We start from the raw sequence: 12,113 nt of genomic DNA on the forward strand, positions 1-12,113 counted from the left end.
CCCCCAGCCAATCACAGCACTCGGGAGGCGGGCGCTCGCCATTCGCGCCTGAAGTTTAGCGGGTGTCGCGTGAGACGTAAACAAACATTCACGTGTATTTGAAAGTGCTTATATTTGATGTGGTGAAGGAGTGCCAGTTCGTGTTTATTTATCATTTAGTGAATGAGTGAGAGTTGATCATGGCGGGAGTCATCCGCAGACTCGAGGAGACTGTAGTGAACCGCATCGCAGCAGGAGAGATTATCCAGCGGCCTGCCAATGCTATCAAAGAGATGATGGAGAACTGGTGAAAGCACTATAATAACTTCTGTCTGATGACGTTTTATTCATTTATACCTAATAACTGGTGTCGCAGAGGTTCACTCATGTTTATTGTAAAAGCTCTTCAGTTCCAGTGTTGGCATTGCTAACTTCAACTAAAACTATTAAATACAGCTGAAATAAAATATACTGTAAAAAAAAAAACTTAAAACGGATATTAGAAAAATGTTCTCTTCGTATCTATTTAAAGCAACGATATATGTGCTATAAATGACTGCACATAAGTAACAAAATGACTAAAATGAAAAGCAATTTAAAAAATAAACTTAAAAGCTAATTCATTATTGTTACAAAAATACTATAATATTATTGTAAATATGAATAAATACTAAAATAACTTTAAAATTATACTAAAACGGCACAATGCTGTGATATGTTTGAAAATGTCTATATTAAGCATAAATGTTGGCACCAGATGTTCATTGTTAAAGCAAAATTGTACAGGTATATAAACAGCTGCATGTGACAATATGAGACACTAATATTTGTTTTAAATCCTCAGTTTGGATGCAAAGGCCACAAATATCCAGATAACAGTGAAAGAGGGCGGACTGAAGCTCATCCTCATTCAGGACAACGGCACTGGCATCAGGGTAAATCACTTATTTTTACACTGTAGACATTGGTAAATGACACATTTCTTATTTGGAGCTTGCTGCATTTTTATTTTTTGCAGAAAGATGATATGGAAGTAGTCTGTGAGCGTTTTACAACCAGCAAGCTTCAGTCTTTTGAGGACTTGTCATCAATCGCAACATATGGATTCAGAGGGGAGGTATGAATCACTTCAGCTGATCGCAGTGCGGTTACTGATTAACCTTGACTAAATCAACTCTCTTCTTCGTTTATAGGCTCTCGCCAGTATAAGTCATGTAGCCCATGTCACAATCACCACAAAAACAGCTGATGCAAAATGTGCCTACAGGTAATGTTTTTATTTTATATTATATAAAATATATGATATATTGCTATACAGTTATATAATTTTGTAACAGCCCTGGCAACCATCCTGGGTACCCCAGCAACTGCATAGAAACACCCTAGCAACCACCCTAGGTACCCTAGCAACTGTGTAGCAACACCTTAGCAACCACCCTAGCAACCGCCCAGAACACCCTAACAACTGCCTAGCAGTACCCTGTAAACCACTCATGCCAACCTAGCAACTGCCTAGACAGTCCCAAGCAACCGAGTTTTGCCACGGCAAGCACCACTCACATTTTCTTCAGGAAATGTACATATCTAGTTTTATTTATGCTTTTTTATATAAAGAGGTCTGACTTTGGTTTTGTTTACAGGGCCAGTTACTGTGATGGGAAGCTGAAAGCTCCACCTAAACCCTGTGCTGGAAACCAAGGGACGTTGATTTCTGTAGGTTTAACTGTCATTAAGCTACAACTGCATTTTTCTAAAGATTTATTTATGGTGTTTTTGCCTTTATTTAAATAGGACAGTGTAATGATAGAAAGTTTAGAAGAGAGAGGGGGTGGGATCAGGAAAGGTCCATGATTCAAACTTGGGACCAACACAAATCCATAATTAATCGATTTTTATTCCAGGTAGAAGATCTGTTTTATAATGTGTCTACCCGACGGAAAGCCCTGAAGAGCCCCAGTGAGGAATATTCTAGAATCATTGAGGTTCTGAGCAGGTGTGTTCATGAGATCCAGATGGTTTTTGTTCTGCTTTAAGATCCGAAATGATTATTCATGTCAACCTGTATGTATTTCTTGTCATACAGATACGCCATTCACAACTCTGGGAAAAGTTTTTCTGTCAAGAAGGTGAAATGCTCGTTCCATAGCAGTGTTGTTATTGTTGTTTAAAGGTGGGGTATGTCATTTTTCAAAAACGCTTTAGTCGGGGCCGAGTACCAAAACAAACTTGCAGCCAATCAGCAGTAAGGGGCGTGTCTACTCATTATATGGAGGAGAGAGCATTCAGTGAACAGCGACAGAAAGATAGAGATGGCCAATAAAAAACAAAAGAGGAAAACGTCTGCGGAACGATAAGGCAAGAAGTAGAACCTGTTAAATATCTGATCAGCTTTCCAGCGCTGGAGGGTACTCAAGGAGCGGAAGCCCTGCGATCGGATGCCGAGGTTGCTTTGCTTCTTCTCGATAGTTGAGTAACACCGTGTCTACACCAGACACGCCGCAACGCAACAGCTAAATCCTGTCTACACTGAAATTTGTGTCAGCATGTCATAAATAGAAAGCGGCAGCAGTTTTCTGTCGGGGATTTGTCGTGCCGCACAGCATCCAGTGTAAACAGCATCACTGATTATAATGACTTCTATAGTATTTTTTGCGATGCTTGCGTCCGGTATAGACATGGTGTAACATTGGTTTTGCTTTGTTTCACAGAACTAATCGTTGCCTGGGTTGCATAGGCTACGTATGTGTGGGGCGGAGCTATCAAAATAGGGGCGAGACCCTTTTGGAGTAGCGGCGTGTTTGTTTTGGTGATTTTAAAAATCAACGTTGGCTTCCAGAATTCGCTTACCCCAACTTTAACTAAAATTAAAAACATTTTTGCTCCTTTAAATAAACCGAAACTGAAATAAAATGAATTATAGACAAACTTAAACCAATATTATTTCATTTAGTGGTCTAATTTTCGTTTAGTTAATTATTAAAACTAAAACTGAAATAATAAAAAATTAAATAAATAAAAATGTCGTCCCCCCCCCCCCCTCTGTTGTAGCAAGGGGAGATGGTTGCAGATGTGAAGACCCTTCAAAACGCCTCTGTGCTGGACAACATTCGTGTTGTGTTTGGTGTAGCTGTTAGCAGGTACTTTTATTTGATCATTTTTAGGTACTGTGAACATTTTGTAAACCTCATTTAAAAAAAAAGAATACATTGATTTTGAGGTTAAATAATGAGTAAAGCAAACATTTCTATGTGTGTGTTTCAGGGAGCTGATTGAAGTTGAGTGTGAAGATCAGAAACTGGCTTTTAAAATGAAGGGCTACATCTCCAATGCCAACTACTCTGTCAAGAAATGCATCCTTATCCTTTTTATCAACCGTATGCCTTATGAGTTTGTTTCTATCTCAGTTTTTAAAAGCATTGAAAAAATAGTTGCTTTTATGATGAATAATCACTGTTCCGATCATTGTCATTTCAATTCAAGACTCGTAATTCTGACTAATGTTGTCTTCTAGATCGCTTGGTGGAATCTAGTGCCTTGAAGAAAGCAATTGAGACTGTCTACACTGCTTATCTTCCCAAAAACACTCATCCTTTTCTTTATCTTAGGTAAATCACTTCGTAGAATGGAAGTATACACTACTGTTCAAAAGTCTGACGTCAGTAGGATAAAAAAAAAAAAAAAGAAAAACTTTTTTTATTCAGTAAGGATGCATTAAATTGATAAAACAAATGTATCACAGGTTCCACAAAAAATATTAAGCAGCATAACTGTTTTCAATATTGATGATAAATGTTTCTTTCACCAAATCAGCATAGAAAGATTTCTGAAGACTGGAGTAATGATGCTGAAAATTCAGCTTTACGTCACAGGAATAAATGACTTTTTAAAACATATTCAAATAGAAAATAATTCTTTTAAATTGCAATATTATTAGCAGCCTTGGTGGGCATAAGAGACCTCTTTCAAAAACTTCCAGACCTCAAATTTTTGAACGCTAGTGCAAGTCTGCTTTCTACATTCATGTAAAACAAATCTGGAAATGTTTTACTAATACTTTACAATTGCATTCGCTCTGAAGTTTAGAGATTGCTCCTCAAAACATCGACGTGAACGTTCACCCCACCAAGCACGAGGTGCACTTCCTGCATGAGGACAGCATCATAGAGAGCATTCAGAAACACATAGAGAGTAAACTGCTCGGCTCTAACTCCTCACGCACATACTTCACACAGGTGATACTTCAATTCAATCTTTTACATCTTCTAATCTGACCAACACTTGACTGATGTGCATGATCCATAGACTCTGCTTCCAGGACTTTCGGCGTCCACCAGTGTGACAAAAGCCTCTAGTTCCTCAGCAGATTCTCAGGAGCGAGTATACGCCCATCAGATGGTCCGCACTGACAGCAAAGTCCAGAAGCTGGATGCGTTTCTCCAGCCATCAGCCTCATCTTCTGCTGCTCAGAGCAGGTCAGATAAAGCCTCCAGCTCTTCCACTGCTGCTCAGGGTTCAGCCGAACCAGACGACTCGGAGCTGCTGACTGCTCTGGATGTTCTGGAGCCGTGTGACGCAGAGGATCCACAGACAGACAGCCAACCTCCTCCTGATGAAGCACCACCAAGGTGAAAAGCAGGAAACTGGCTGTTGATGAGTTTTGTGTGGGGCAAGTTGCTGCACTTGTTACTTAATTCTTAGGGTTCCAGTTTTGAAGTAGATATACAACTTTGTCTGTACTGAGAAAATTGCCCCAGTCACTAACATCTCTACTCACATTGCTTTCTAAGTAGAAGATCAAGCTGTTATTTGTTTGGTCTTCAGGAAAAGGCCTCATGTTGAGGAGGTGAAGGAGGATTTGACGGCCGCCTCTCTACCCAGGAGACGCGTCATTAAACTGAGCAGCCTAAAGGAGCTCCGTGAAGATATTGAGCAGCAAACACACAAAGGTTAAACAATTATAGCCTTATTTAGCCTATTTTTAGTCTCCAGTGGCACATGATCCTTCAGAAATCATTCTATTATGCTGATTTGCTCCTCAAGAAACATTTTTTATTATCAATATTGAAAACAGTTGTGCTGCTTAATATTTTTGTGAAAGCTGCTATACAATTTTTTTTCAAGGTTTTTTGATGAATAGAAAGTTCAAAAGAACAGAATTTATTTGGAATAGCAGTTGTTTGTTAGAAACGAATGTCTTTACTGTCACTTTTGATCAGTATAATGCATCATTGCTGAATTAATTTCTTAATGGTAGTGTATATAATGTAATGAATTTAGCGTTTTGTCCTCCACAGGTTTACAGGATCTTCTCCAGGATCACTCATTTGTAGGTTCAGTCAATCCTCAGTGGACTCTAGTGCAGCACCAGACCAAACTCTACCTGCTCAATACAACCAAACTCAGGTTAGAACCACAACAATTGCTGATGTCACTCCATTCTTGACTGTGCTTTCAAACTTAATTCTATTCCAGCATTTTCTACTGATTTTTATGTCAACAAACCTACTTTTCTCTCCTGTTTTCTACAGCCAGGCGCTGTTTTATCAAATTTTGATCTACGATTTTGGTAACTTCGGGGTTCTTCGATTGTCGGTGTGTGTTGCATTCATTTTATACATGTTTTTTTTATAAATATAACAATGCATTTTTATTAAAAATAATCTGTTAACTATATTGTACATCAGATACAGATGAAAAACTAAAGTCGTGTTTCTTCAGAATCCAGCTCCGCTCTATGATTTGGCCATGTTGGCTCTGGATTCGGAGGAGAGTGGGTGGACGGAGGAGGACGGTCCAAAAGAAGGACTGGCCCAGTATATCGTGGATTTTCTGAAGCAGAAAGCTGAAATGCTGGAAGAGTACTTTTCTCTGGAAATAGATGAAGTAAACTTACATCAGTAAAACTGATTCACAATAAACTCGAGACTTTTATTCTATTTAATTTTAAATGCTAAAAATCTCTTTATAACCATGGTCAAAAAAATCACTTGGACTATTGCTTTTACAAAAGAGAAGCATTTCTTTACAGGAAGGGAACCTGACTGGTCTGCCAATGCTGCTTGATAATTACACTCCTGCTATGGAAGGACTTCCCATGTTCATTCTGCGTTTAGCCACAGAGGTCAGCATTTCACTGAATTGTAGTTTGTTGGGTTTTGTATATGCTAGGCATTAGTTAAAACATAAAATCCAGATGCTACTTAATGACTGATGAACGATGCAGGTGAACTGGGATCGAGAGAAGGAGTGTTTTCATGACTTCAGCATAGAATGCAGTCACTTCTATTCCATAAGGAAACAATACACACTGGAGCCAGATGCAGAAGAGCCGCAGGTAGTTCAAATGCTACACACAAAATTCTAACAATTTTGGGTGATAAATACATATTGCACAAACTGCAGAAATACTTATCTGAACATAATGCATTCAGGTGTTTTGTGGTTTATGTCAATGGTCTTTGATTTGTAGGAAAATCAACTGAAACCCAAGAGCTTTTATGTTTTTGTGTGAATTATTTGTAGGATGCAGAGATGAGTTGGCAGTGGAAGGTGGAGCATGTGTTTTTCAAAGCGCTCCGCACTCTCTTCAGTCCTCCAAAACACTTCAGTGAAGATGGCAGCGTTCTGCAGATAGCCAGCCTGCCTGAACTCTACAAAGTCTTTGAAAGATGCTAAATTTTAGTACTCTGTTGTGTAATCGTTTTAATGCTGTACTATCAAAAATGGCTGCGTTTCTACGCGTTTTCTTTAACTGACTAAATGAAAATGACAATAAACAGCCTGTCACATTATTTCAGGTGACCAGCTAACATTAAACTAAGAATGTATGAATATTTGTATTGCAAATGATTAAAAAAAGACTTTTGAAGAAAGTATTTTGAAATAATAAACAACCGTTTTCATTACTGTACTGATGGAACTGACTTTAATACCATAATGCACTTACACACATGCATCTGCCAGATGCTTTTATTTAAAGCTAATTGGATAAATCCAAAAGCATGATTTAGATGCCACATAAAATAGTCAAAATAACATTTAAAGTGAAATGTGTCATTTTACACCACTATCGATTCGACACCAAAAAAAGGAATAGTTCTGCAGTGAATTGGTGCCGTTAGAATATGAGTTCAAACATTTGATGAAAATATCACAATAATTCACAAGTAATCCATACACCATCTACATCTTGAATGGCCTAAGGAAATTAAGCAAACTTTCATTTTTAGGTGAGCTATTCCTTTAATGTTAAACATGCAATATCATAATGTCATGTGCAAAATCAGCATAATACTGTTTATCATTGCATAATGTTCTTTCATTTCAATTAATCGTAGTATGAACTAAAGGCTGTTTTTACATGCATGTGGCCATTGGTTTAGCCAGTACTGTTATGTTGGGCTGCATCACACAGATTGCTATTCTGGATAACACTTTATTTCGATAGTCCACTTTAGACGTTCTACTAACAGTAAGTAACTTTGCAACTACATGTCAACTAGCAGTCATTAGAGTATTAGTAGACTGTCTGCTTAAAATCTCCTAACACTTTATTTTGATGGGTCCACAACATACAGCTTTGCAAGTATGTCAACTTATTCCACTAACCCTAAACCTTACCTAACAGTCTACTCTGAGAGTTAGTAGACATGTAGTTGCAAATTAATGAGAATTAGTTGACATGTCGTGGCAAAGTTACTTAAAGTTCGCAGAATGTCTAAAGTGGACTATCGAAATAAAGGGTAACCAAATTCTGTGGTGTAGAAATCGCACTTCACCTAAATAAAGTCCAAAAACGATTACTGAGAGAGGTCAGTTTGTAAATCGTGTAGTTTATTTACAATATACTTTGCAGCTGCTTTAGTCACAATCACTGTGTGCATGAAGTGTCAGACAATTGGTTTCTAGTGTGATTAAAAAGTTGCACCAAACCTGAATACAACAGCGTTGTGAAAGGCATCAAGTGGCATCTGGGACTTGAATCTGAAATCTCGAAATGTCACAGTAGAAACATCGGTCTCTTACTGGGAGTTAAAATCATTATATTTAGTGTAAAATTGATGTAGTCCATTGCGACAAAGCACTTCAAAAAAAAAAAAAAACCTAACAAAATTCAATGTGCCCTGCAAACAATCATAATTCGTGAATCACCCGCCCATTCATACTGCATACATTTACACATTTATTTTCAAGAAATACTTTAAATATTTGGAGAAACAAAACAAAAACACTTAAATTGAAACCATAGCAGACATGATTGATTCTCTATATTGTTCAACTCATGGCCGTACCCTTTATTAAACACATTAATGTTTTTTTGTACCGGTAGAAATATATGCTTTTCCTGTATAGTGTTATAATGCATATAACCCTCGTCCTCCCTGTGAAGGCACATTGCTGTGTAAGCATTTACATGGACGTCGAGGGCCCTGCAGTCATGTCGATTTACAGTTAAAAAGCGCTTTTATACTCGTGCAACTTACAAGAGGAGGGGGAAAAAGCACCCAGTCCGAGCTACCGTGATGTGCCAAGCTTTTAAAAACAACAAAACCAACAGAAGTACAATATTCTCAGGTTCAGAGGCTTCGTCCCTCACAGTGTTGCCTTAGGAGGGTGTAAATCTGTATTTTACCATGAGGGCCTGCAGATTTGTTTTGGTGTTGGAGAGTGTGTCTTCACTGCTGGGACAGGAGAGCGTTTCTGTTTGCTTTCATCTTCTCCAGCCGCTTTATGAGATGGTTATTGGTCATTTCCATTTCTTCGATCTTATCCAGGGCTGTACGCAGCTACGAAAGAAAAAAAGGATGTGTGAGGAAGACTCTTGACTGTGACTGCTCATATGAGAAGAGTCTGATCTTCTCTATGCTTGGATCAGGTACTATTCTTTAAAATTAACAGATGTTTTCTATTTCCATGACTTTCCCAGGCCCAGAAATCAGAGGATTAAAGTGTCAGGTTATAATTATGGGGACACTGAATCTGTGAAATGCTTGTAGGTCAGTATCAGAGATGTTTGAAAGGCAGGTTTCCTCAGTGTTGGGTTCATACCTCCCTCTGAAGTTTTCTTTTCTCTGCTTTCAGTTCATCTTCTATCTTTTCTGAATTATCTGCTGCAGCTTTATATCTGGACGCCTGTCCTTCAAGTCTGTTTACCTGCAAGACGCATAAAAAAGTTATGCAAATGTTCGATTATTTTTTAGCATTAACCAGGATTTAAAATAAATAAATAAAAAGTGGTAATATTTTATATTTTAAATATTTTTTACTATTACAATAATTGTAATTATTAGCAATTAATATTTTAAATGTATAAAATCATTCTTTTAAATTTGACTTTTATTTTAGATTTAAATTTGTTCAGTAATAAAAAATGGAAATTGCCCAAAAAACTAAAGTATAAACACACAAACATGCATTAAACTGATCAAACATTATGTTGTCGCAAAAATGCCCATTTCAAATAAACCTTTTTTTTTTTTTTTTTACTTTCTATTAATCAAACAATCCTTAAAAAAATGCATCACAGTTTCCATTCAAATAGAAAAATATAAACATTTTATTTTCAATTGTGTTTTACTGTACTTATGATCAAAGAAATGCAGCCTTGGCGATCAAACAGACTTCTTTCTTTTTAAACTAAAAAAGTGGGGACATGAAAAAGTCATTGTTTTGAAACCGCCACAAACCTAAATTATCCTATTTGTCCTAAACAGACTTCATTTTCTGTGCCATTATATAAATCAATAATACTTCAGTTACATTACTTTCATATACTATTGTTACATAGATTATACTTACTATTGTAATAACTTTATTTTGTTCTAATTATAAACTCACATTTTGTTCCATCGTTGCCATTTCCTGTTCAGCCTTGGAGAGCTTGAATTTGTATTCACTTATCTGTCTGTTGGTGTCCCCTACAGGAAACAGATAGTATTAAAGCATGGTACATGTAAAGGATGTTAATGCAAACATGAGTGTGTGCACAGCATGCGTCACAGGTCGTACTCTGCATCTCGATGAAATGCAGGTCAGTGCCGTTCTCCATTCGCTCTCCTTCTGTGTAAACACTGTCAATCTTTGAGTGTTTTTGTCTTTCTTCCTCCAGCTGCATCTTCAGTTTTCTGATCTAAAAGAGCGTATATGTGTTACTTCAACTCAACAATGGCAATAATACATTTGAATTCACTTCATGTACAATCATACCTGGGACAAAAGTTCATCCTTTTCATCCGCAAGCTTTCGTAGTCTTACATCTGGGGTATGAACACAGAAAACAAGCATTATGCCATTGTTTCATACTAATATATATAAGCTTGGAAGTGTATGTGGAGACTCACCCAATGGTCCGTCTCCCGCTGACTCCAGCACCTGCGCTGCCTCTTGTGTGACCACAGTGATGCCTGAGGTAGGGGACTCGTGGCTGATGTCTCCGTTGGGCATATCCTCGGGTATGATGACCAGCCCGTGTTTCTGCCAGAGCAGGAGGGTCACAATAAATGAAAGTATAAATGTTTTTTAATGGACACTGGCCACATACACACTGCAGTGCAGTTGTCACTTCTCTTCTGGACACACAAAGTTTGAGTGAAAAACTCAAACAAAACAATAACACAGTTGAGTTTCCTTCTAAGATGCTTTCTTTAGGACAGATTCTAAAACAGAACTGCATGTCTCCTTTATAGAGAAGGCCACCCCGTAATGCACTGTGACAGGCTCAATGAGGGAAAAAAAAGATCCAAGATGGCAGACAACTTAAGAAAATAGTCAACAATACTACTGTAATGTCATGCTCAAAGTTGGCAGTGTTTACATGGCCAGTGAAATTCAGAGAAAAAAAACAAATATAGGCAGCAAGCCAAAAACTTTACAGTGCTCATGTCAAGCTTTCATCCTTCGAGGACATACCTCTCCCATTCGGCTTTTCCCCTTGAGGTCAGCCAGCTCATCCCTGAGCTCATCTCTCTCATTCCTAATGCAATCAAAGTACTCTTTCTGTCTCTCTAACGCCTGGCCACATGAAGGGCAGGAAAAGAGAGGAGTGAAGAGAAAAGTAGACAAAGAGACAGCAGAAAACACAATGAAGAGCCTTCAGTTAGGGCAGGGCAATATAGCTTAAAAAAAAAAAAAAAAAAAAAAAAAATTATATATATATATATATATATATATATATATATATATATATATATATATATATATATATATATATATATATATATATATATATATATATATATATACACACACACACACACATATATATATATCAGCTTTTGATGCTTGATATACACCTTGATATTTAACTTTCTTGAAGGCATTTCAAGGCATGTTTTCAACAGTTTTCAATAAGAATGATACTGACAGTATATATACACAGCAAAATTTACCAGCATATATCGTAAAATATATGTATATATGCATTTTTAATATATATGCCCAGCCCTAGCTTTAGTCACAGATGGCAGGATGAAAATAGACCATGCTGACAGATGAACAGTGCAAGAAGTGAAGGAATGCTGTTATTAGTCTGTATAGCGCTTTTCTTTTAATCATCTTAAGCCAGTGGTTTTCAAACCTGTCCTGGAGGCACCCCTGCTCTGCACATTTTGTATCTCTCCCTTATCAGACACACCCAATTCAGGTCTTGCAGTCTCTACTAACGAGCTGATGAGTTGAATCAGGTGTGTTAGATGAGGGAGACATACAAAAAATGCAGGGCAGGGTGCCTCCACGACAGGTTTGAAAACCACTATCTTAAGCAATTCGCAGATTTTCATGCAGGAGTATATCAAAAGTAAAACCAATCAATCTTTTGGATGCAATATATTTTCATGCACCATGTGCCTTCAATAGTTTCAACACTATTCTGCGGTACCCAGCACTTCTGGCGTACACAGCTGAGGCTCATGGGATACCAGCAGAGGGCAGCACTTTTTTCATACATTGTGCATAAATCCATTCAAACAAAAACTGATGCAAATATATTCCCCTTGTTTTTATGAACAAGCTCTAAATGTTTACATTTTTACATGCACATTATATTAGCCACACATCAATCCTTTGTAAAAATGATGACACTATATACATATGTTTACATGTATAAGGCTGCCTGGCAAAAATAACGTTCATAGATG

General features: G+C 37.5%; 3 protein-coding genes across 17 annotated transcripts in view; 2 read left to right on the top strand and 1 right to left on the bottom strand.

The window, feature by feature from the left end:
• mlh1 (mutL homolog 1, colon cancer, nonpolyposis type 2 (E. coli)) lies at positions 1-6,888 on the top strand. The gene is made up of 20 exons (XM_079440659.1): positions 1-76; positions 160-286; positions 824-914; positions 998-1,096; positions 1,173-1,246; positions 1,620-1,692; positions 1,881-1,972; positions 2,063-2,105; positions 3,028-3,116; positions 3,241-3,353; positions 3,491-3,584; positions 4,058-4,211; positions 4,282-4,604; positions 4,801-4,925; positions 5,274-5,382; positions 5,508-5,571; positions 5,698-5,862; positions 6,008-6,100; positions 6,203-6,313; positions 6,502-6,888. The coding sequence occupies exons 2-20, from the start codon at positions 180-182 to the stop codon at positions 6,652-6,654; spliced, it is 2,172 nt and encodes a 723-aa protein (XP_079296785.1). The 5' UTR covers positions 1-76; positions 160-179; the 3' UTR covers positions 6,655-6,888.
• Positions 1-12,113, top strand: part of LOC306883822 (uncharacterized protein) — a gene marked incomplete at its 3' end in the record, with an annotated part of 468,688 nt that overhangs the window by 375,831 nt on the left and 80,744 nt on the right. The gene's annotated exons all lie outside the window — the stretch shown is intronic.
• Positions 6,885-12,113, bottom strand: part of LOC306884621 (leucine-rich repeat flightless-interacting protein 2-like) — a 27,968-nt gene continuing 22,739 nt past the window's right edge. For 8 of the 15 annotated variants that reach the window (XM_079440642.1, XM_079440641.1, XM_079440654.1 and 5 more), the window contains 6 exons: positions 10,320-10,452; positions 10,186-10,235; positions 9,988-10,108; positions 9,817-9,896; positions 9,028-9,132; positions 7,207-8,765 (listed from right to left, as the gene is read on the bottom strand). In XM_079440642.1, coding sequence (XP_079296768.1) covers positions 8,655-8,765; positions 9,028-9,132; positions 9,817-9,896; positions 9,988-10,108; positions 10,186-10,235; positions 10,320-10,452 — 600 coding nt within the window. In that variant the 3' untranslated portion in view covers positions 7,207-8,654. Of the gene's footprint in view, positions 8,766-9,027; positions 9,133-9,816; positions 9,897-9,987; positions 10,109-10,185; positions 10,236-10,319; positions 10,453-10,887; positions 10,990-12,113 lie in introns of all 15 variants that reach the window. The other 7 variants (XM_079440653.1, XM_079440650.1, XM_079440648.1 and 4 more) reach the window with 3 other exon arrangements.

The sequence above is a fragment of the Barbus barbus genome (genome assembly GCF_936440315.1).
Source record: "Barbus barbus genome assembly, chromosome: 18".
NCBI lineage: Eukaryota > Metazoa > Chordata > Actinopteri > Cypriniformes > Cyprinidae > Barbus > Barbus barbus.

What these genes read in the sequence shown, in the direction of transcription:
- mlh1 (XM_079440659.1), top strand. Translation starts at nt 180, where the DNA reads ATGGCGGGAGTCATCCGCAGACTCGAGGAGACTGTAGTGAACCGCATC. An exon ending in ACAACGGCACTGGCATCAGG is followed by an intron (nt 915 to 997) that starts GTAAATCACTTA and finishes TATTTTTTGCAG; the next exon opens with AAAGATGATATGGAAGTAGT. An exon ending in AAAGTTTTTCTGTCAAGAAG is followed by an intron (nt 2,106 to 3,027) that starts GTGAAATGCTCG and finishes CCTCTGTTGTAG; the next exon opens with CAAGGGGAGATGGTTGCAGA.